The sequence below is a fragment of the Lacerta agilis genome, chromosome 1 (genome assembly GCF_009819535.1).
Source record: "Lacerta agilis isolate rLacAgi1 chromosome 1, rLacAgi1.pri, whole genome shotgun sequence".
Classification (NCBI taxonomy): Eukaryota; Metazoa; Chordata; class Lepidosauria; order Squamata; family Lacertidae; genus Lacerta; species Lacerta agilis.
This window is the reverse complement of record NC_046312.1, coordinates 74,259,201-74,285,364: the sequence shown is the minus strand read 5'-3', so window position 1 is coordinate 74,285,364 and position 26,164 is coordinate 74,259,201. Positions and strand designations below refer to the sequence as shown.

The following is a 26,164-nucleotide window of genomic DNA, read 5'->3' as shown; positions in this document are numbered from 1 at the left end:
GGGGTGATGATGACGATGACGATGATTTATACCCCACCCATCTGACTGGGTTCGCCCAGCTACTCTGGGCAGCTCCCAACAGAACATTAAAAAAGCGATAAACATCAAACATTAAAAACTTCCCTAAACAGAGCTACCTTCAGATGTCTTCTAAAAATCAGATAGTTGTTTATTTCCTTGACATCTGGTGGGAAGGCGTTCCACAGGGCGGGCGCCACTACCGAGAATACCCTCTGCCTGGTTCCCTGTAGCTTTGCTTCTTGCGGGGAGGGAACCACCAGAAGGCCCTTGGAGCTGGACCTCAGTGTCTGGGCAGAACGATGGGTGTGGAGACATTCCTTCAGGTATACAGGGCCAAGGCCATTTAGGGCTTCACAGGTCAGCACCAACACTTTGAATTGTGCTCGAAAACGTACCTGGAGCCAATGTAGGTCTTTCAGGACTCTTATTATGTGGTCTCCTCGATGAGAAGAGGGAACAAAGGAACCTGGTAGGAGCCATGGAAGGCCCCTGCAAGACCATGTGTGCTTGTGGCCACTATAGTGGCAATCCCAGTAGAGGTATTCAGAAGTGCAAAGGACATATTTAAGCTCATGAGTGTTGCTGTGTATCTGTGCTGGTATGAAGAGGGCTACAATTTCCAAAGCTGATACATAATAAATTATTGTCTAGTGCATGAATATGCTATCCATGTGCTGAATATTCAGCTGGAAATGTCTACACTTACGAGCTTCATTTCATCTGCTGCAGAAATAACTTTCCATATTATTAAAGCTGCTCCTGTGCTAAGAGAAGGAAAGGCTGAAGAATTCCACAGCATTATGACCATATTATTACAAGCCCAGTCCAGGACTCAGTGACAACGCTGTTTATCCCTTAGCCCATTGCCAGATCTTAATTCCAAACTAATTCTATACAGTCTCGCACTTGCCATAATTATGCACATCAGGCAAGAGAATAAAGACATACACATTGGGCAATGATGTGTTAGGGGCTGGAACATGGGCCTAGGGAGAAGGTTAAGAAACAGAAAGCCCAGGGGGCAGGGTAGCCGAAGGAGAGGGGGCAGAGCAGGAGTAGACAGAAAAGATACAGACGAGAGTGGAGACAGATAGAATGTACAGAGCCCCTGGGTGGGAAAATGTGCCAAAGAGGCATGGGGTTTGCGACGAACCTCCCCTTCAGACTCTCCCCTTGTTACTAAGTGAATTTCTAATCAGGTGTTCCGGGTCAAATTTCAATCCACCCCACCTGTCCCTCTGAGGTCTGTCTGTGATGTCAATCCCCTTTTATTTATAATCTGGGAATCTCTTAGTAACGGGAGTTTTCTGGTCCAGCTGGCGTGGCCGGTTATATCCTCTGCTCTGGGCTTCGGGGGGTAAACTCCTCTTTACCTACCGTTCAGGGTCTCTCTCTGGATCCCCCACTGTATCAGTTAGCTAAGCCCTCTTAGCAACTCTGTGGCATTACCAAGGTTTCTGCCCACTAGCCCCCCCCTCAGTGAAATTCCAAGACACAAACTATCACCCTGCAGGTCAGTTTTGTCTTTTCCCTGAGTTCACTTCCTCATGAGCATACATAACTCGCTGGACCAAATAAACGACGATTTTCTCTTGGGTCAACAAAAGCAAGTCATTATTTCTTTCAGAACATAACGGTTTCAGTAATTCAATCGTTTATAAGCTTAATTTCATTACAGCGTAAACTCTTTCTTTCGGCATCACATACTCATCTTCAACCTACCCACCACTATTCTGGCCCCACACCCTCCTCCTTCCAGTCACCACACACTCTCCCTCTCTCCAAAGCTGCTCCCTCCTTTTAAAGTGTGGAATGTCCCGCCTCCCACAAGATATCTGCTGCTCAAACTGGGGTGCACATTAACTCATAAAACACTGTGGGTTTCTGAAAATGTGGACGAGAGTGGAAACAGGTAGAATGTACAGAGCCCCTGGGTGGGAAAATGTGCCAAAGAGGCATGGGGTTCAAAAGAAGGGACCAGATAGGAAGAAACCCCATTATTTCCATTTGTTTGCTGTGTTTGCATATATAATGGGGAGTGTAGGGTGTAACAGCAGCCCCCAATCCCAAATTTGTTGTTCTAGGCACTTTTCTTCACTAACTTCTTGACTAACTTCTCCCCGTATTTGTGCTATGACTTTCAGTTCCATTAAGTGCCAATATTCACTGAATTATCTAACTCCAGGTGAGAATCTAAGTTGGGCAACACCTTAAGTAATGCTTTAAAGCCTATTCCACCAATGTAAAGACCTAGAGGGTTAGTTGATTTGGTGGTGTTTTGCTTTGTTTTGAATAAGCTTACTGTTGTAGAATTGACTCCAGTATTCTTTTAACACACCCTGGTATCAAAACTGCAATGAAGAGTAGCTGAAATTTTTCTAAATAATAATAATCAATAAAAACATGCAATCAGGTGGCTCTCCCACATCTAACCTAGCCCCAATTTTCACTCAAGACAAAAATAATAACAAAAAGCAGCTTTCTAGAAACCTTACTTGTTTCCAATTATTGGCTCCCCAGAAGCGCTGAGTGCAGAGTAGTCCATGCCATAAAAATTCAGTCCCAGAAGAATTTTACTTCTCCACTTGGCTTCTGGATCCAGCATTTGAACACACGCCCGCATCCAAGGTAGAGGGGAATTAGGGCCAGGCCTGGAAATCAACAGCAAAGAAATAAAATATGATGTCAAGGGACAGGTTCCAAAAAGAAGCAAAAGCATCTTAAACCAAACCTTTGCTCTAAGGAGATCCATAATCCCCAAAACAAATTACATTGCTTGCTAGGAGAAAGGAACATAGAAGTCAGGCCCATTGGTCCATCAAGCTCAGTATTGCCTACACTGACTGGCAGCAATCATTCATCTCGCTCTATAGATAGATAGATAGATAGATAGATAGATAGATAGATAGATACTTTATTGTCATTGTACATAGTACAATGAAATTGAATGCCACCCCACATTTACAGCCACACATACACATACATACCATCCATCACAACTCCCCAAAGATCATATCATTTGGTTACAGCATTTAAAATAGTTATAGCTCTTGGTTAAAAACTTTTTTTTTTTGGTCTATTCGTTCTTGATTTAATTGTTCTGTATCTCTTGCCCGAAGGCAACCGTGCAAACAGACTATATCCAGGATGAGATGAATCCTGTAAAATGTTGTTTGCTTTTCGGAGACAACGGGAGCTATATAGTTCATCCAAAGATGGGAGAGGATGACGGATAATCTTTTGGGCTGTGGTTATGACCTTCTGGAGCATTTTCCTGTTGGTGACTGTGCAACTGGCAAACCAAGCACAGATACAGTATGTAAGAATGCTCTCTATGCTGCCTCGATAGAAGGACACCAGCAGTCGCTCACTCAGATTGTTCTTCTTTAAAAGTCTGAGGAAATAAAGTCTCTGCTGGGCCTTCTTTACCTGAGCAATAGTATTAGCACTCCAGGTCATACCCAGCTCGATAGTAACATCCAGAAACTTGAATGCAGCCACCCTCTCCACCCGGTTCCCACCAATATACAAGGGCTGAATGTCCGCCATTTTTTTCCTGTAGTCCACTACCAGTTCCTTGGTCTTAGCGATATTAAGGACCAAATTATTTTCTCCGCACCAACCACAGAGCCGATCCATCTCATCCCGATAGGCAGACTCATCCCCCTTGGAAATGAGCCCCACCACAGTGGTGTCATCAGCAAACTTGTTGATTTTGTTGCTAAGATGGGTAGCTGTACAATCATACGTATAGAGGGTATAGAGCAGGGGACTCAACACACAACCCTGTGGGGAGCCGATGTTAAGGCTAAAGGCTGTGGACATATAAGACACTACTCTAACCCTCTGAGAGCGGTCTGACAAAAAGTTCAAAATCCATTGCTCAGGAAGTGTAAGAAACCCCCAAAATCAGTGCCCTTCTGAAATCATTAGTTAAAATCAGTGTAGTTTTGAAAGGGTCCGTCTGTCGTTTCAATTAAAAATTGAATTTAATTGTATCAGAACACAGACAAAAAACTTGATCACAGGCACCATCATGCAAAATTTAGTTACAATATCTCAACATGAGTCCAAATGCATAGCAAACAGCTTTCCAAAATATATAGATGTACACAAACATAGGTCCAGCATTCTTCACACATACATTTTTTCTATGTTCCAAACATATCATTTTATATTTGTATTTCCAAGTTCGCTTCAGCCAATTCAAGTAAAGTGTTGCTATTGGTTTTTTCTTTTTTAAAGAAAGGATCCTTGCATCCTTGACAGTTTGCCTTCTGTTGTAACATTTTCCTTGCCTCTTTTCAATATGCCTATCATTGGTGGAAGGCATCTGAAATTATACAACTCCTAAAGGAAAAAAGCAGTACATTCTATGTAATATGGAATTCTGTTTGTACATTTCTTGGACAAGCCACTGGATGATTTCCCTTATCTTGTGCACACACTTCAAACTGACAGTTGAGATAACTAGATACAAATCCTTAAGACACCATTTGATAAAGTGGGAAGAAAATATAGGGTGTATAGAGAGCAACTGTCAGAACTGTTTCAAAGCAAAGAGGGAGAAAATGTAAAATGCAAGATTCCTTTTTTTAGTTCTTCATCCTCAGAAGCCATATTGGACAGGGATTTTAGAGGCTTATTTGCCAATCCAAAAACAGATATAAGAAAAGCTAATACGGGCAAGCCAAAAAGAATGGAAGCCAATGGAAACCATACTCATACTAGACCAACTGAAATTAACAGACAAGAAACCTGTCCATTGATTTCAATGGGTCTACTCTTGAGTAAGGCCAATGGTAGGTACTGCCCAATATATTTATAATGCATTTTCAAATGAAATGCTGAGGTGGGGAGAAGTATAACATAAATAAATAAATATAATAATTAAGTAAAATAAATAAATAAAGCCTGGCATCTGCCCACTGCTCTTCTAAATGGTACTGATTAATTGGGATTTCTGTGAACTCCAGGTAGGTTTCCTGATGTCACTACTACATCCCTAAAGTCCAGTTCAGTGTACTACTGTTTTCCACCGTCATTGCCTTACCGTTGTGGTGCTGAATAATCATATGTCATGAGGCTGAAGCTGTCCACTATTGGGGCTAGCTGATCAAATTCTTTCTTTGTGAAACTTCCCAGCTGATTGGTTCTGAGAGAGAGAGAGACAGACAGACAGAGAGAGATGTTTATTTATACAAGGTCGTCAGCATGCCTGGTGCTTTACAGAGTACAAGAGGACCCGTCTCTGCCCTGAGGAGCATGCATTCTTTACATTTGACACAGGGGAATCAACAGAAGTAGGGTAAGCTGGGAACAAAGATGCAGTAGTTTCAGTTGCATAAGAACATAGTGAGAGACTGGGCTGGATCAGACCAAAGGCTCATCTAGTCCAGCATCCTGTTCTCACAGTGCCTATCAGATGCCTATGGGAAGTCCACAAGCATGGGAACTCCAATAGTATTGTCCCTCATTTACAGTTCAACATGGTAACTAGCAGGTTGCCAAACGTTTCACAGAAAACATGGGCTTTGAGGAGGGATTTGAAGGAAGTGTATTACCCCCACCCTCCATTTGTTCCTCACATGGACTTTGAGAAATTCTGGAAATGGCTTTGCCCCTGGCATAGAGAATATTTTTTTCCCCATCCACTTAGGCCTGAACCCAACTGAAGTTAACTGGGACATCTGTAACTCTTCTTTGGGTATGAAACAAGCTTCTAAATGTCTTGGCCAGGAAGGGTTAGAGCATTTTATGGGGAAACTGGGAACTTAGAGAGAATGTGCTCAAGTTCCAGAGCAACATATATTACTGGGGTTCTTGTCTGGAAATCCTGAGCTTTGGTGGAAGGGGAAGCAGAAGAAAGAAGATCAGATGACTTTGCTTCTGCACTTGGAAGTATTTTACATCCTGGTTCTAAATATTTGCACCTCTATATCCAACTGTGATGGAATCACAATTCCCTTGCAGTAGTTAAAATATCATGCTAGTACCACTGAACCACTAGCCTCAGCCACAGCACTTTCTTGGTCATTGCAGCCTTAAAATGAGGGCACTGGTTAATGTTTTGGTTACCTCTGGACAAAGCTTACATTCAAATGGAAATGAATCCCAACCTTTCCCAAAGGCTCAGGACAAATCAACATTTTGAGACATCAGAATACAATAATGTAATAAATAATATACTCTTCTAAACATCACAGTGCTAAAGGCACAAACCATAATGCTGAAACCCGAAACCCTCAATGCAAAGCATGGGAAATCTGTCAAGTGCCAGGAAAAACCCACACTGATGTGGTCCAATCAGACACTTGCATTCTGCCTTCCCCACCCAGGCCAACATAACCCATAAGACTTGTACTCTTGCCACTGCCACTTTTTTGGCTTGCTCCCGAAAAACTGTGTCGCGCTGCAGCCTCAAGATGGAACTAGATGTAATGCTGCTCACTGAAGTATTTATTTATTTATTTGGTTCGAGTAATGAAATGCGTCCCATAAAATATCCTGAAGAGGTTTCACAGTGAAGACAAAAAATAAAATAAAATAATCAAAACAATTCCATATGTACACAAACAAATTTAAATCCAATACAGAAACAGGGTGGGATAAAAGGTTTGTTGAAAGAAAAAAATGTATTTAACAGGTGCCAAAAAGACAACAGAAGCAACGCCTGTCAAATCTGTAATGGGAGGGAATTCCAAAGAGGAGGTGCCACAATGGTAAAGGTCCAATTCTTTACATTGTGCAGACTTCTCCTGCCGATTGCAGTGATTGATATAAGGGTTGAGATAATATTTTAGGTATCCCTTAGCTCAGCATCAAATTGGCAGCCAGTGTAACTACAGTCGCAACAGTGTGAATGGCATTTTCAGTGCAGAGAAAATAGCAGGCAGGGGCCCCTCCATACTTGCTGTTTGCACTGGAAGGGAAGTTTCCATTTATGTTAATAGAATTTTTCTTTCCAATGCAAACGGGGGGGGGGGGGGAGGATAAGAGTCACATTGGAATGCTAACCCTGGGGCAAATGTTTAAAGCCCCTTTACCCAAACCCAGCCACGGTCCGATCTGGATCTTTTCCCCCCTACACACACACACACACACACAATTTACTTATTAGAAACCCATTCATGAAATTGCTAATTGTGTGAATGGTATTGTGTCCAGTTTGCTCCCTAGGCAAACATGCGCGCACACACTCAGTAGAAATGCAGCACTGTTCCACATTACCCACTTTTGAAGTATCTACACTGTCAGTATATTTCTAATACATAAACATGCTATGTTCCTTGAAACTGAGCTTCTTTTTAAAAAAGAAATTATCCAAGTGCATTCACAATAGATTCAGAACACAATACAAGCTAACAGACCAGAGCAGAAGCAAAGCACCAGTTTTTCTACTGAATATAGAAACAGTCAGAAACTGACATTAAATTAATAGAAAACAAGCACATTACCAGTCTTCTGTTTACACAAACACATTTGAATTTTTTGCCTTGTTCAATTAAAGGGTTCCAGCACGGAAACATCAGACCTAAGCTGCTATTAAAATAAAATCTAACCCTTTGGAATCATTTAATTCTTATACAATTCTTCTTCACAGCCAGTCTCCAGAGATGTTAATTTAGTCATGAAGCACCATTTTAAAAAAGCAAACCAGGACAAGTGATTAAAAGCTGCATTTCTAAGGACACTTTCCTCAGAGAAAGCACCACCACTGAAAACAAGGAGAATGTATCCCCAAATAAACATGCATAGAATTACACGGCACATCTATTATTATTCTTGCGTAACAGGCCATGTGAGACAGGAGACATGCAGTCTGCAACTGCTACAACCAGCAACTGCTTACAGAATGTCAAAATTGGATTATTAATGATAATATTTAATTACAGGTGGCTGGCACCTTTCCCTACTAATTGTAAAATGTAATATAGGAAGCCCCATGCACATACATCTGTATCCACATAGCCCCCCTTCAAAATGAAGCCAAACACATAGCAGCAGGGGTGCATGTTTGGGAGATGTAGACGTGCTTAGGGGCAGGGCCAACAGTATGCATTCTCACTACCCCCCTCATGCATTCAGTACCCATTGGTACCATATGCCTGAATAGGTCTAGTCAGCCTCCTCATTCTGTGCAATATGCAGACTGGATATTAGTTTGGTTCAGGTCAGCTTCCTTCTAACAGGTATCTGAAGTCAAATGTTAAATAGTGAAAACCATAGAAGAGGACATTTCAGATCATTACAAGATAACCAGTCACCCAAGAAAAACCATGGTTCGTTGAGCTAAAGATTTCTTAAACATTATCAATTACTTTTCTTCTATATAAATGTTTTTAAATGGTACAAGAAAGGTATTTGAACACAGAGATTGCAATCCATGATAGTAATTATGGGTACATACCTATATGGTGCCTAAATGCTTTAACCCATGGAGCAAACAACAGCAGTTGGGAAAGGAAAGGAAAATTTGGGGGGGAAGCAGGCATGGAATTGTTAATTTCCTCTTCCCACAGCACAACCCTGATCCCATCTACAGCCTCTCAATGGGCATTCTGAGCTTTAAACATACATGTCCCATGACAATAATAGGAAATACTTTGACTAATAGTAGGAAAGCTACAATATAAGCACTTGGAGCTGGATTCAACTTACGCATTCTGCTAGTGGAAGCCAGTGTAAGGACTCCTGCTAGCACAAGGGAGCTTCCCCCACCCATTGGGTTGGGAGAACCCCCAAAACAACTCATGGGGGGAGGGGGAGGAGAGAAAAGGGTGACCATTCCATTGGGCAAGCAGAAAGATCATCATTAATATTACAATTGTGCCATTCAAATGCTTGTGCTGACGGATCAATCTTGTAAGTGCTGCATCGAATGATCTTTAATTACAGAAGTCGCAGTAAGAAAGAAGCACTTTCGCATGAAAAGTTGGGGACAAGAATACAAGCCACTTTAAAACTAAGTGTTCCCATTTCGTGGTGTCATAAACTGTACTATGATGTAGAAATCAGCCCCAAAAATAAATCCAGAGAAACAGACATCTTAGCCAGTGATAGAAAAAACCATCAGGACTCCCGCTGTACCTTAAAAGCAAACAAATTTTAGGGCAGGTATATTTTTAATAGTTACAAAAGAGGCCCCAAAGCCTACTGGTAGCCTCGAAATATAAATTAGCTAAATGAGAAAGGTTTGAGGGGCTGGGGAACCAGAACTTTCAACCAGCTGAGGCACTGCATTAGAAGCTAAAAACCACTTATCTGCTTAAAGGGTAACACAAATGCAATTTTGCACTGTCATCTCATTGGGCTGAAAAGGTATGTGCAACGATGCTGAACTAAAAATATGTCTGAGTGACATTTTTCAGTCAGGTCAGCAAGCCCCGAATATAAAGAACACAGTGGCAACAAAGGCAATTTGCCTCTGACAAGAGTTTAACGTGCGAGTGACTACTTTCTTTTCATGTACGCTGCAGCCACCTCATGTTCCAAGAACCAATAATTTAGTTGTCATATTAAGGAGCAGCACTTTCCCAACAGGAGTTCAAACATAAATTAAAAGCAGTCACCCCTTCCGGGACTTACTTGCACCCATCAGTCTTCATAGCAGTTATCTGGCATTTGCTGCACATTTAAATGGCAAGCACTGTATGAATGTGTAAAATGAAGGGCATCTGTTATGTTACAACAATCTAAGTGCCTAGAGGCAAAACAATTTCTTCCCCCAAACATGGCAATATGCATTTGCAATGAATATATTGTTATCATTTCAGAGCGGGGGCAGGAGAGGAATATAGCTTCCCTTTATCATGCACTGCATTTTATTGTGCATTATATCACTTTACAAAGGTTAGAGGAGCATAGCATTTAATGAAGATGGGATGCATCTTTGTTAAGCCAAGGAAAATATTTTAATAAGCAACTTGTAACCTAAGTAACTCTTCCCCACCTACTCTATTATTGATTACACTAATTACTTGCAGTACACACATAAGGATCCCAGATATCTTGTTTTTCCTCTCTGGGTTGAAGAGAAAAAATATTTTCAATAATGCTCATCAGATGAGTCACATGAATAATGAGCTTTTATTTTAGCTCTCTGAACATTATTTAGTTCAGACCAATACTGCCTCTAGGTGCAAAGCAAATGACGTACTCTAACTTAATATTCCCTTGTCAAGCGTAGGAAACCTCTGGCTCTCCATACGTTTTGATGCATTACAAATCCCATCATCCCTTGCTACTGAACATGCTGGTTAGGGCTGGTGGGAGTTAAGAGTCAAACAACATCTGGTGGGCCACAGTTTCCCCATCCTGGATTATGTGATTAGGATTGGCATACTGTATCTTATTAATTACATCTGTATAGCACCCTGGAGACATTTGGGTGTAAGGGCAGTTTAAAAAATATCAATAACTACATTGGCATGTGGTCTTCATGGCTAGTCTTTAGGCCAGCAGCAACAGCATAAGGACACAGTGACTACCAGTCTCTCGCTTCTTCAGGCAGACAGAATTAGCATGTGGTCACAATGGCCAGTGTTCAGACCAGCAACATCACCAAGGTCACAACTGTCAGTCTATCTCCATCAGGCATAAAGACACATCGGCCAATTTCCCTGAGAAAACTTGAACTATCTTTTATCTGAATATGTGAGTGCCAAAGCTCTCACACCTAGTTCAGATCGCCTCAGTTCTTGCACCACTGGCACCCGCTCTGAGCGCTTTATGTGAAGTAGCTGCCAAATGTGTAGCCAGATAGCTTAAGGACTGCTGCAAACCACCTTTGGATATGCACTGGGCTACCAAAAAAAAAAAAAAACCACCCCCCCCAAAAAAACTATGCATACAGTGGATCACTCCAAGCTGCAGCTGGCATGCAAATTAATTGGAATTTGCCATCACACCGTTAGAGAGCCATCTGTATCAATCCTAAATTGAAGTGCCCTAACGAGATGGAGCTTACTTAGGGAGCAGTTTTGTATAAACTGCCCATGTAGATATACCCGGTTAATCTGAAGAAGTGTGCATGCACACGAAAGCTCATGCCAGTAACAAACTTAGTTGGTGTCTAAGGTGCTACTGGAAGGAATATTTTTAATTTTTATTTTGTTTCGACCCGGTTAATGTGTCACTCAGCTCTCCACAAATGCCACTGCAATTAAAAGATGAGATGCTAACAAAATCTAAAGCAGGGGTTGTCAGTGCCATGCCTGTGAGTGCACATGCACCCACAAAGGCCTTCCATGGAGCCCACAGGTTCCCCTCGCCTTACCCTACTGAAATTCGGCTTGTAGCCAATATAACCAGTGTGGTATGTGCTTGGCTGCAGTCGGTATGATGCCCACAACAGTTTTTCTGGTTTGCAAATGTGTCAGGCCCAAAATGTTTGGTGACCCAGGTCTAAAGTGCAACCCAGCTGTCCTGGCATGGAACCCTGTGGGAAGCGGGTCAGGAACTGAGGAAAGGGAAGGATGTGAAGGCAGATGGGCCCTCCCCCTACCAACCAAGACACAGGAGGGCTGAATGCCCCTTAGCACAGGACACTCAGTAAACTATGTTGAATTGTGGGAGTACCTGCTTTTCCTACTTGCCCCATCATTTCCAGCTTATTTGGGAACAGCTGCTGATCTGTTTTGATATGGTTTTAGGAGGGCTTTGAGGTATCCAATTCAGTTTCCTTTTCTAATGCCAGTGTTAGTCCAGGGCTCGAAGTTAACAATTCCTTGTGGGAACAGTACATTGCACAGCTTTGTGCAAAGGTATTAGCACATTTACCGATGTAACAAATAGTTGGTTATTACTGTACAGGGTTGGGGGTAGAAAAGACAACCCAGGAAGCTGATCTTAAAAGCATTTGAGAAAAACTGGCTCAGACATGGCTGGTAAAATGAGAGGCAGGTGGTGGGGAAGAGAGGAAACTCTCACAGGGAATCAAACTAATCGCTTTACTGGTACCTAGCAAAAAATAATACACAATTTCAAAACAGGAAAACACTTGGTAAGGAATTTCTGCTGGGCAAATTTCATTGACCTCTATATCTAATTGGTCTTTAAACCTGATTAGACCAACCTTTTTCTTTTCTTTTTTTACAGCTAGGGAATAATTGGATCAACCTTTTATTAAAAAAAGAAAACCAAGGGAATAATTAGTTTAAAGACAGAAGAGTATGTGTAGAATATGTGTCGGGCTTTTTCCACAAAAGCCAAGCAATTTCCTCTCTAAAAGTGATACCATAAGATACAGAATGAAAAACTGAGTCAATGGGCTTGAATAGCAAAACTATATGTGGGATACATTGAAGATATCATTATACCCTATGATGAAATATACCCTTTCACTGAAATGTTTGTGTTTTTTGAAAGTGGAGTCAAAGATTAATGCAAAAAAAGGTGGGGAGTTGCTGCTCAACAGGAGAGTGCAATCTTCACTTTGGAAGCAAACCACCTATGAATTATCTGACTCATGACATTCCCAAAACCACCATTATACAGGGGACAGTTATCTGAGGGCATGCACGGTATAAAATGAGATTGCTTAATACAATGTAATAGCTCAGCAGCTTCGTACATGGAATTAACCTTGCTCCTTAACTGCTGCCTCTGCCCATTTGGAGCTCATCTGAAAATTTTAAAAGAAAGATGACAACGAAACAGATGCCCTTTGGTGAAGAGGGAAGAAAAGCTCTGCATGCTACCAAGCGGATGACTTCATCTAAGAGGCAAAAAAGTTTCCATTTCTGATATTACCCAAATACACTTTAAAATAGTGAGCATAAAACTAAAGCAATTCAGCATGGAAGAGAAAAGAGAGAGATGAACATTACCTGCTGCTCTTCCATACAGGCTTTTAACATAATTTCAGCTGATTTTAGTCTCCTTTTTCAAACACACCTAAAGAGAAGGCCTAATTTTCTGTGAATATTCTATGCTGATTTGAAGGGTCTCATTCGTATAAGTGATTAAGCCCATAAGATAGCTGGTGCTTAGTTTCTCCAGCTGAAATATCCTCAGTTTATCCGGTAATCTAAAATACACATAATGTGCATACAAATTGCTGTGTACATGCATGAAGGGACATTTCATGAGCCATAACAATCGCCATGACTCAAAGTCACCCTGCTATATATGGGTACAGCCATAGGACTGCAACCCGTTCTTCTGAATTGCATGCAGACTTACTGGTAAATCTTTTGTAAAACACTTTGAGGTTTTTCACAATCAAGCAGTGTGTGAATTTTATGAAATAAAAACAGCAGCGACAAATACAACCATTAATGTTAAAATGTAAGAGCAGGCCTGCTGGACCATGCCAAAAGGTCAATTCAATCCTGCTTTCAACTTCCCACAATGCATACCCAGATTCCTCTGGAAGGCTAGAAGTGGAGCATGAAGGCAGTAGCTATCTCCTTCTGATATTCCTCAGTGGTATACTACTGCCATCTGGAGATTCCGCACAGCCATCGTGACTGCTATTGGTACACCTCTCCTCCATACATTTGGTCAAATTCCCTTTTAAATCTATCTGAACAAATGACCATCTCCACAACTTGCGGCAGTGAATTCGCTAAAACAATGATGCACTGTGAGAAGCAGAAAGGGAGGAGGAATTAAAGAACCTTTTAATGAGGGTGAAAGAGGAGAGCGCAAAATATGGTCTGAAGCTCAACATCAAAAAAACAAAGATCATGGCCACTGGTCCCATCACCTCCTGCCAAATAGAAGGGGAAGAAATGGAGGCAGAGAGATTTCACTTTCTTGGGCTCCATGATCAATGCAGATGGTGACAGCAGTCATGAAATTAGAAGACGCCTGCTTCTTGGGAGAAAAGCAATGACAAACCTAGACAGCATCTTAAAAAGCAAAGACATCACCTTGCCGACAAAGGTCCGTATAGTTAAAGCTATGGTTTTCCCAGTAGTAATGTACGGAAGTGAGAGCTGGACCATAAAAGAAGGTTGATCGCCGAAGAATTGATGCTTTTGAATTATGGTGCTGGAGGAGACTCTTGAGAGTCCCATGGACTGCAAGAAGATCAAACCTATCCATTCTCAAAGAAATCAGCCCTGAGTGCTCACTAGAAGGACAGATCCTGAAGTTAAGGCTCCAGTACTTTGGCCACCTCATGAGAAGAGAAGACTCCCTAGAAAAGATCCTGATGTTGGGAAAGATGGAGGGCACAAGGAGAAGGGGACGACAGAGTATGAGATGGTTGGACAGTGTTCTCGAAGCTACTAACATGAGTTTGGCCAAACTGCGAGAGGCAGTGAAGGATAGGCGTGCCTGACATGCTCTGGTCCATGGGGTCATGAAGAGTCGGACACGACTGAACAACAACAACTGTGAGAAGTGGTCTTCTCTCCTTGCTCCTGTGCCTCCCCACCAAAAACAATCCTGACTCTGTCAAAAACCAGCCCTCATTTGAAAGACATTATCCAGTCAGCACAGCTAGATATTTTGGAACACTGTGTTTATGATATTGTACACCATGTCTGCATTTCAGTGTCGTAAAGCCACATAACATTGTTTGAATATTACTGTATATTCCACAGGCCTTAAGACTTATTATCGGTAATAAATAAATAAAAATCATATCCATGTTGTAGAAATACATGGTGTTTATTTACTAGCTTGACTTCATTTATTCTTTTGCATCTTCTGATTCTATGGTGCTGAGCAAAAGGAATTATATGTAAGAAACTTCTCTTTATCCACTACCTCCACACCAGGCATAAAGTTATAGATAGATAGATAGATAGATAGATAGATAGATAGATATTATTTATACCCCGCTCATCTGGCTGGGTTTCCCGAGCCACTCTGGCCGGCTCCCAACAGAATATTAAAAACACGCTATCTCCCCCCGCCCCCGCCCCCAGTTATCTTTTGACTAAAGGAAGAGGCTCCAAAGAGTAAGAGTGTGGCTAAGCACCTAAAAGCACAGATCCATGACTCCAATTTCCATTAAAAAAATTGCATATGCTACTTTATATCTATAGGTGTCTATATTAAGAAATTAAGATGGTAAACAGAGGGGTCTCACCAGCACTGCAGTTCATAGTGCACTCAGTTATCCAATCTGCAAAGTTTAAAAAAAAATTAAGGGGAAGGAGTAGGAGACCCAGGGCTTGGATCTCCCGAGTCACCTCCTAACAATGCTCCTGTGCCAAACATTTGAAGCCCTTTTCTGGCATTCAGAAAGAACTTGTGAGGGATCAAAGTGGGGCAAACATGCAAGCCTTCCCCACCGTCCAATACATAGATTTGTAGACCTATTAGTCAGGGCAGTACATTTTGGGTATACAGGCATCCCCCCACTTGCACACAACCACATATACGTGTGACGCTGGTGGTGGGACCATTCTTATCTCAAGACTTGGGCACCTTTGCCAAGAGAGTTTATTAAAAGCTTTTTGAAAGTCCAAGTATATACAATCCAGATACGCCATTTGCCATTTTGCTGTTAAGACTTCACAGATATCCTTCATGTGGGAGGGACAGGAAATTCAGCATTGATGGGAATTTCCCAGTAAAAGCCCAGGTCTTCACTTTCTTTGAACCACACTCATCAGGACCTTCACACATCAAGAGTTATGGATACTACATTCAATAATTATGGCAAAACACATGGGCATTACACGCATAGCACGCATACAAAAACATAACCACGGTCTGAGAGGAAGAGGGCTTTTCTGTTTGTTTATCTGACTTTCAAAAGCCATCAACAGGCAGCAGAATTGCTGCTCATCTCATTAAACTGAGAAAAGCTAACAATCTGATAAGGTTTATTTTGCTGAGACTGCATAGCTTTAATGTGCTTCCTTCAAAGTTGTGAGGTGTACAAAAGGTAGAGATAAAAGACAGCTGCTGAATTTTAACTTTCAACAATACTTGCCCTGCTTCCCCCCCCCAAAAAAACAATTGTTTTGCTCAATCAATAAGCCCCCCCCCCTTACAAATGCTTTCCTATAGTGAGGACAGCACTACAGTCAAACTAAAGCGCTGCAGGTGTGATGAGACCGAACATCTACCTACTTGAAGGCTGCATTTCCAGGATACTACTTGTGCTTGTTTCCAAATGGAAGAAGCCTTTTCAGTGAAACCAACAAGCCGTAGCAAGTTTTTATTGCAGGTTACTGGAAATGTTCTGATAGACAAGGAGAGTAGTAAGTTATATCATTGCTTTTAATAGCCAAGCAAATATTACTGTTTTACTGCTTGTCTGCAAGTGGGTTCACCCTTGAGGGTAATAAAAATCCCTATAAAAGAAATACAGACAACCTGTCCTCATCTGTGATGTTATTTATGATGTACACTCAATTGAAAGCAGCCTTTAATGTCCATGCTTTCTAAATAAACATATCGTCAACACTTGCTAACATCCAGTATATATCACAAGAAGTAGATACCTCTTTCCTGAATTGCAGAGTACTCCAGCAAGTTCTGGTTCAGTACTCCAATTCTCTCTCCTAATAAGCAGTGTGCTGTATCAGGCACTCAAAATCTCCATGGTACTTCTTACTGGACAACACCTACAACAAAGTTGCCATACGTCCAGCTTCTGCCCGACATGTCCTCTTTCTCAGCGTAAAAATTCCTGTCCATAGGATTTTTTAAAGTAGGCAAAATGTCTGTGTTTTTTTGTTTATGTGTGGCAACACAGTCTTGCACCCATAGCTTAGCCGTAGAGTACATGCTTCACATGCAGAAAGACTCAGGTTTAATTTCTGGTAGGGGCAAAGCCTCTCTGAAACTTGGAAGAATCGTTGATGGACAGTAGAGACAATAGTGAACTAGATTTGTGTGTGTGTGTGTGTGTGTGTGTCATACAGTGATAAGCTATGTTTTTGTTTGTTTGTTTGTTTGTTTGCTCCTAAAATGCAGTTTTCAGCTCAGATTATTTTCACATGCTGGGATCACCCAGGAAGGCTAAAGCATGAGAAAGTGTATATGTTTACAATTTGTGTGTAAGTATACTTTTTGTATACATTTTTAAGGTGGGAATGTGAACTTCTAAAGCCTACATATAGTACGGGTATTTACAATGAGAGTCGCCGTAGCGAAGTCGGCAAGCGTGTTCCCTTTTTCGCTCTTCAAAATATGGTAACCCTAACCTACAATACATTCTAGCTGCAATGCTAGAATGCAGATGAAGCTGAACTCCAACTCCCATCTGCCCTAGTCGGCTTTGTCAATGGTCAGGGGTGATAGAAGTCATGGTCCTACAATATCTGGAGGACACCACGTTGGTTATTCCTGGGATAATACATCACTTTCCCCAGGTATTTCTTCTTGCTCCCCTCCACAGTATTTCTAGATGCAGCACCCTAAAACTCTCCCAGGGGAAGTCAACGAGAACTGTCAACATTTATGGGAGTGAAGGTGGCAAGACACCCAAGAGCCCTGGAGAAAAGGCCCTTTCTGTATGTGCAACTGCTATCCTGTACATCAAAAACTGGCACATCAGGGAAAAGCTTTCTCCCCACCATGCTAGTTTTCACACTCTAAAGTCATGTGAAACCCCCCACTTGCTGTTTGAAGTGGTACACACCAGGAACAGGTTTACCATCTCATCTGTCATTTATGACAACTAGGCCCAAGAGATACACTGGAGTGCCATTCATATACGCAATACTATCGACTTCATAGGGCTGCTGTGAGAAGAGAAAATCTGCAAAGCCCTTCAAACAATGCCATATGCTAATTTTGTGTTTTGCATATTGAAAATTAATGCTAAATTGTGGTAGTGAGTTGCCCAAGGCCATGCAGTGAATCACTTGTTCAGCAGAGATTAGAATTGGCACTTCTCAGGTTTTTTTTTATTATGTCAGATTTCTGTATTCCACCTTTCCATCAAAAACAATCACATGTCTAAGGCCAGCACTGAATCCGCTATAATCATTGGTTATTCCACCAATTATGCCTACCCTGAATTCACTCAGTGTAAAAACCTTGTGGAAGAACCTGCAAAGGTAACCCAATTTTGATACTTTCCCTCCATGTGCCTTTAGTGGAATTTAATGAAATATCTTACATTTTCCAATGTTAATTCCCCCCCTGCCCCCCTTAAGTACCAGTATTTTTCAAGCCCTTATACTCTTCCTTTAACATAACATTTTCATCAATTTGATCTTAATGTGAACTGAACTGGTATGACAGCAACCCATTAAAAAAGAGCATCAAACTATGCTCTTCCTTTTAGGTTTTAATCAGGGCAGAACACAAAAGGAGCACTGTTTTAGCCACTGGGGGTCCTGCTCAAAAGGGTGATATTTTACAAAATAGTCTCAGTCTACCTTATCAGGCTTGTACCAGGTATGGAGTCTACAAATGTTATTTGATTCTTTGCCATATCATTTTCTATGCCTTTTGCTGAATGGCTGATTAAATCTACTCCAAGTCCAACACATGAAGGATATTAGATTATTAAAAGTACACTTTCCATCATTTGTAAAGGTTAGACCCAAATTGATTCTAAAGTGACAATGAATAAAGATGACATAGTATTAAATATGCCAATGAAAAGCAGATTCCAGCAGGAGCTCAGTAATTCTATGAATCTAATTTACCACATATTGCCAGTCTAGCACTTAAAAAAAAATATCAAAGAGACAAATGAGAATTTTTATGGATTCCGCCTACAAGGCAAGAGGAAGTCATTTCAAGCTAGTCAGCTAAACCATAGTTCAAGATGCTGGGTGTGAAGTGTGCTTTCCTTGTATGAGAAACAAAAAATCTCAGTTTTGAATCTATGTAGCGTCAACATGTGTGGCATTTTACAGAACAACATGAGCAAAAACCACAGGTCTGTACCAAAAAGTTCATGATCAGGGCTGTTACGCATGCTACAATTCTACAGGAGGAAAAAATATGCAATGTGTTCATAACTCAGCTTCTTGAAAATGTCACCTTTCATTACACATGCAAGACAGTTCCTAACCCTTACAGCTGCAACAAATATGCTTGAACATATATGGGTGGGCATTGCCAGCTGAAATCTCGGGGGGGCAGCCAAATAATCAGGAGAGGGGCTAAAGTAGCCTTCAGTGCTCCATGTTCTTCCCTACTATGAAATTGTACATGTTTATGCAAATAATAATTAATAATATCAAAGAAATTAGGAATAATATCAAAGAAATTAGGAAAATATACTTGATTTTCATGATTTATATTGACTGTGCTATTCTGCCTTTCTTGGTACAATATTTGGATTACCTGGGTGCCTTTTCCCCCTTTTAGTGCAGAGTACAGGGAACCCCTTCTCTGTTCTCTAGATACCTGCAGCTAGCACATGCCAGCATTACCCCAGACCAGAAAACAGAACTAGGTAATTGTACTATCTTGTTTGAATGACATTGGAAGTATTGTTCTTTTGGATTAGATACGTTTTCCTTACCTACAGTTACAGGTGGGTAGCCGTGCTGGTCTGCCATAGTCGAAACAAAATAGAAAATTCTTTCCAGTAGCACCTTAGAGACCAACTGAGTTTGTTCTTGGTATGAGCTTTCGTGTGTATCTGAAGAAGTGTGCATGCACACGAAAGCTCATACCAAGAACAAACTCAGTTGGTCTCTAAGGTGCTACTGGAAAGAATTTTCTATTTTGTTTTCCTTACCTGCATTCCTGAAATCTTCTGCTGCTGTAAGACGACAAGAAGAGCTCTGCTAGATCAGACCAAAGGGCCCATCAGCATTCTTCTCTCATAGGGCAGCATCCAATGAAATGGATGACATTCAACTAAATAACTGAACCAGTGCAACAAGTTTTGCTTGCCCAGTGTGAATTTCTCCCCCTCTCCTCTCCCTGTGCACAACCCACATCACCCCCATATCTGTACCAGTGGGTTGGGAGAACCCCCAGAACAAATTAAGAGAGCACACAGGAGGGGAATAGCATTCTTTTGTGCAAGGGGAAATCTCTGTGGTAACAGAACGTTCCCCTTTAGTATACGGTGATTATACTTTAATCCAATTATGATAAATCTAATGGGCTGGAAGTCAGATTATATTGCTGCAGTGGTTTCCACTGGCCTTAAACATGGCAGAATTCAGAACTATTTGGCAGTCCCTGTCCCCTCTAATTTCAGTATCATGCACTTAGGGGGAAGTGCTCAAACATATGCTAGAGACCAAGAAGTTGCTTATGGATTTCCAAAAGGCCTTTATGCGGAAATCCACAAAAGAATATTCATTCTTAGTAATAATGTACTCTGCAGGGCAGCTAATGCTCTGTAAAAGTCACTCCATTTGAGCTGGCTTGTCCACAATTGTCCACTGAAAAATACATCTATGTACCAAATCATGTACTGTATAGAAATTCTAGCCAATTCTATTGAGTCAAGGGGGCAAGAGAATATTAAATTTGTGAAATTGCCTACATTCTACTTAACATTCAAAATATATAAATGCATTTTGCAAAGTCTATTGTTTGCTGCAATTATCCTAGATCTTGAAAAGAATGCATTAGCTTCATGATAAGCTTTGTGGTAATAATGACTGATAATGTAGAAGCTGCAAATGTGTTTAAGAGCACTCATTTGCTTTCTGTAGCAGACTACAATTAACAAGCTGGAGCAATCTGCTTTAAATCTAAAATAAGGAGATAAAAACTTGACTGATCCATGTTTCGGCAATTCTTAACTGGGATGTGCTGGCCTCCTCGTATTTTTGTATTAACAACCTTGTGCTGTGTCCAACATGTAAAAAGCTATATACAGTATATAGTATGGCTAACAAAAATAACTACTCAAGAAGAATGAAGAATCTCAACAGGAGTTTTAAATATATATTTTTTCAAACTTTACTTCTGCATATTCTCTCCCTGCAACACAAATATGAAAATGCAACTGTCTAATTAAGCATTTTAAATGCTGAACTGTGAGGTGCTCTATTGTTCTAAAAGGTGTTTTGATGGATTGTGCTTTAGTTGTGTTGTTGCATTTTATTTTGGCCAAGCCATTTGAACGCCGCCTTGGGATCTAAAAAGATGAAGGCCAGTTTGAAAATAATTTAAATGAATAATAATTCTACAGTATCCTGTGCACTGAGCAGCATCATGTACAAGGTGACAGGGCCCGGGGTTCTTGCACTGATGTACCGCAAGCAGCACAGATGTTTCACACATGCAAATGCAAAGGCCAGTGCAGCTGTGCTCTGTAACGCCTTACACAACAGAGAAGTAGCGGACGAGGGCAACACATTGTAGGATCAGGTTAGGAAGAGAGTGGCAAGGCTATCAACAGAACAAACTACTGGGTGATGCAACTGAGTCCAACATCACAAGTATTGAAGTTTGAAGGCCCAAACCCTTAGCAAGCTGCAGGACCCAGACTATGAAAGGGTGACAGTATTGCTTACACCTTTGCAGGCACTCACAAGACTGAGCTGTAGGTCTGCATACCAAGAAGGAGGCTGAAGTTATTTTAAACATCTATTCAAAACTCAGTTTCAGCTGCCAACACTGAGATATATAAGTTCTGTATCCTCTTCATCGGACACCATTGAGCAATTGAAATACATATGGCTAAGAAGGGCTAATGTTTCATCTAGCCAGCACAGGGATTGCATAGTTCCTCTGCCAAGAGTTTAAACTGTGTACAAACCATAAAATTATAAATCCAGGAATATTTTTAATACAATAAGTAAGCACTGGGGAGATGAAGAAGGCACAGATTAAATGCAGGTATGTACTGCACAACTGGCCAATTTGTATAACCATGTGCTTTTCAGTTTGCGATCTTCCTTTCCAACTGTTTTGTACTAATGAAGGCAGCTACTTAGCTTAATTGTTACAAAACAATTTACCGTGAAGTGGGCATTAGCAAAATTAAACATGTGGCAGGGAAATTCAGTTACATGAAGATGGCCTTTTGGAAGTGTCTGCATTCCTTCTTACATCTCCTCATTTGACCTGTGTTTACTGCAACTATACACGATGGTTTGGGTCAAGGCCAGGGGGAGTGGGGCGCAGCCCACCTCCAGAAGTTGTTGGACTCCAGCTCTCCATCAGCCCCAGCCAACAGGACCAGGGTTCAGATGGTACAGAAAGTGTAGTCCCGCAACATCTGGATGGCACCACCTTAGCCACCCCTGGATTAGGAGATGTATGGTTTTGCATACCATTACAGATCTTATTTCCTTCCAAAATTTTATAATCCATTTATCAATATAAAGACTTTAATTAAAGTCATTTCCTTAGCACTGTCTGGCATACATACCACTTGATAGTTCTTTTGCTCGCTTGCTTCAATATTTATTAAGTGCCTTGATTGGGGTTTCATAATGAATACATGGCTCTTGCCCAGAGGGATTAAATCTTAGCACAGACACATTTCCTAATCCAAGCCTCTTAAATGTGTCCCTCTCTTCTTCCCCAAGGTGCTGAGCCTGGCATTTTTCTCCAGCGGTGAAGAGGGAATACACTCTTCACTTTTCAGGCTGCATATATACGCTGGTCTCTCAGCAAACATTAAACCCAAATAGTTTGAATGAAGCTGAAAATAGATTCATCTGGGATTTTCTTTGAAAATAAGACACTCACCCAGGCATGACAGTGGGAGGGATGACAAGCATCAGCTTCAGCCGCGCCTGATGCAAAGCTTCCGAGAGGTGAGTGAGCAAGTGAATCAGACCCCTGTAACAAAAACATGGTGTTAGGTCTACAAGTAAGAAAACTAAATCGTGGAACAACCTTTTCTTTTAAAAAAAAAAAAGTTATCAGCGTAAACATCTATGCTTGAATCAGGAAATACTCTTCCTTCATTAAGCGCTGAAGATACACTCTAATAGGACTTGGCCCTGCACAATCCATTCTCTCTTTAAATAGGATGTAACAGGAGATGACAAAAGAGATACTTTTATTCAGTCTTCATTTTAGGACAGGGATGGGGAAGTTGGTTCCCTCCAGATGTTGAGTTTGGAGTACAGCAACCTCTAAAAGGACCAAGTTTCCCCATCCTGGTTTATGTGATCAAGGAATGATATGCTGTATTTTATTGATTGTATCTGAATACTCCCCTGGGAACATTTGGGTTGAAGGAAGATCAAAGGAAGATTGTGTTGATTATAATGGTAATGGTAATGGTAGCAGCAGCAGCAGCAGCAAGTGACCACCATTGTACTCTCTCTTCTTCAGGCAGGAAAACTCAGCATGTGGTCACAATGGCCAGTCTGCAGGTCAGCATCTTCATCATGAGGTCACAATGGTCAGCCTGCCTTCATCAGGCATAAGGACACACTGATCAGTCAGTGTCTCTTCCTGGAGGAAGCAGCAGCAGCAGCAATTTGTGGGCACTGCAATCTGTTGCTCTCACTCCCATAAAGAGGCTGGCAGAAGCAGGATCATACAGGCACAGTTCGTCACCAAGGTCAGTATATGCATGAGCCTGAGGACAGGGACTCTTCCTCTTAGTAAGGTGGGCAGAAGCAGTATGTGGGCACAATGGCCACCTGGTTCTTATTTAAATGGGAATAGAAGGGGAGTGAGGAAGCTGTGGCCCTCCGGGTGTTGTTGGACTGCAGCACCTGTCATCCCTGACCACTGGCCATGTTGCCTGGAGGGCTACAGGTTTCCCCATCAGTGTTTGAGGATTAAGGTACATATGTTCTCTTAATTCCCAGCTCTTTTCTTACTATCTGGGCCTTTCCTTCTTCCCCATCTTCCTCGGTAACCTAGTGGCCTTATCACATGGCTGGTCATGATCAGGGATGCTTGGAAGACATTCAAAGAAAAGGGAAATCTCTGCTTGGACTTCCCTTTTCCTGGCGCTGTGTTACTCTTCCTTGCAGCAATGGGGAAAAGGAGGGGGTGGCAGTGTTGGGCTCCCTTCCCCTCGTCCCCAATTAGCCCAGATATGACATGTTTGCAGTCCCACAACCAGCAACAGTCATTTAGTACATTGATGTCAGAAGCCTTTTAAGTACCTGAAGGTGTTCCATTAAAGGTGGTTAAGAGCCCACGCTCTGCCAGTAAAGCCAAGAGGCAACCGGTTGAGAAGAAATAATTCTCCTACATTTTTTCTGTCATGTTGCAAATGCATCTACACTTGCAGTAGCCTCACGGTAATGTTCTATTATCAAATATCTAAAAGCATTAAGTAAATTATATGCAGAAAGGGTGGGTGAGAAGATGAGATCATCCTCCAAAGAGGGGAATAAAAGAATATTTAGCTATCTCGGCTTATACTGGGTACCCTTCAGATATTTGCCATTACCTCTGCTGAAAATAGCTGGTGGTGCTCAGCCAAGTTTTATTCAGAGTAGACACACTGAAATTAATGAACATGACTAAGTTAGGTCCATTAATTGCAATAGGTCTACTCAAAGTAAAGCTTACTTTAACACCACCCAGTGAATCAATGGATTTAGCTTAATCAGCCGACACTGCATGTTCATTCCATGAGCAATCTATGAAGATATGTGGACAACCTCTTCACCAAGATAGCTCAGTCAGTAGAGCAGGAGGCTTTTAATCTCGGGGTCATGGGTTTGAGCCCCACGTCAGACAAAATATTCCTGCATTGCAGGGGGTTGGACTAGATAAACCTTGGGGGTCCCTTCCAACTCTACCATTCTATGATTCTGTGAATGGTGGGGAGACGCTCTCCCCTCGCTACATGAGGTCATCTGCTAACGGCTGTCCTGATCCCTTTCTTGTGCTCTGCAGCTTTGATTAGGGGTAATATTTATTCATGGGCTGTGTAGATGAGTATACCCACTGGCACACACAATATAAAACTAAAACATAGCATCTGCAATCTGGATTTTGCTGCTGGTGTTTCAAGCACTGTTTTCAGGGCGCCACAAAACATAACACCACCTCACTACTAATGTGGGTTCAAAGAGATTTTACACAGAGAGAGATAATATTCATCAACTTGACATTGTTTTTTATACTAAACTTGGTATTGAGCAGTTTACCCGATTTATGGCAAAGGTGGGAGAAGGATGGCAGCTTCTCTAGTAAGAAAAATCGCCCAGAAGATTTAAGTACTGGCAGCCTAACTTGTCAAGCCATCTCTCTGGCCTAAAAGCACTCCTTGCCAATTCAAGGGATTAGTGGTTAACGCTCAGACTTCATTTACGTGTACTCCCATTTGTCACCCAAAATAGATTATGTAAATCAAGCATTGCATGCACTCCGCCATCCCCAAACGGCCCTCGCTGAGTGCCCATTTAAAAACATCCAATAAATTACCGGTATATGTCTGCTCATCTCAATAGTAGACTTGAGCGTTTTAAGACCATATTTTTCCATATTATCACTGTCAACTCAGAAGTGAGGGAGGAAGGAAAATGCACACGCTGCATTGCATTTTTTAAAAGTATAATGAGGCTGGAGCAAACTGTCGTCATGGCAAAACACAGTTAAATATTCATTTTGTCCTTTGCTATTGTCAAATTGAACTTTCGGGTGTTCCTCTGAAGCACATGGCACTTTGAGAATCTACCCAGACCCAATTAAAAGGTGAGGTATGTATTTTAAACTTTCTGACCTCGGTTCTCTCCTGAATATACAATGCTGCTGGTCTCTCTTCCGCCTTCTCACCCTCCCTCCCACTACACTCTTGCTCAGACATTTCAGGTTTGTCCTTCTTGAAGCTGCAAATGATGCTGACCTCAGCAGAACATTTATTGCAGCTCACAGTATTTGTTGCATTCCTTTTAGAGTCTCAATTTAACTATAGCTAATGCTCAAGTTTGATGGTTGCTGCCCCCCCCCCCACAAATCAAGGATTTCCCAGAAGAATAAAAAAATAAAAGATCCAACATCTGTGTTTGTAGACAGCTGACAAGCAATCTCAGTTCAAGAATGAGTTATTGCTGTTTGTCCTTTCACTGCTCTAGGTAATACCAAGGAAGGGACTTACAGTAAGCCATTGATTAATAGGTTAAATTTCCAAGGCTCAGACTGAAGTACTGATGTGCCTACAGAAGTTTTGTTCTTTTCTTCCCACAGTTAATAAGATACCTGAAGGTCAAATGCAGATGTTCCTGCAGCATATAGTGAAGGCAGCACTTTTCAAATAAACTATGTGATTGTGGCACCACCTACTGTTGAGTATCAGCCTGAACAAAATTATAGGTGTGGTCTTGTTTGCACAGAATCAAAACCATGCCTGTTACAAATACCAATCTAAGGC

The 26,164-nt window shown here is 41.5% G+C and overlaps 1 protein-coding gene across 2 annotated transcripts in view; it reads right to left on the bottom strand.

The window, feature by feature from the left end:
• Nucleotides 1-26,164, bottom strand: part of CHID1 (chitinase domain containing 1) — an 89,437-nt gene that overhangs the window by 46,746 nt on the left and 16,527 nt on the right. For both annotated transcript variants that reach the window (XM_033155427.1, XM_033155436.1), the window contains exons 8-10: nucleotides 22,564-22,656; nucleotides 5,075-5,176; nucleotides 2,517-2,672 (exon numbers count right to left, since the gene is read on the bottom strand). In XM_033155427.1, the coding sequence (XP_033011318.1) occupies nucleotides 2,517-2,672; nucleotides 5,075-5,176; nucleotides 22,564-22,656 (351 nt within the window). The remainder of the gene's footprint in view (nucleotides 1-2,516; nucleotides 2,673-5,074; nucleotides 5,177-22,563; nucleotides 22,657-26,164) is intronic.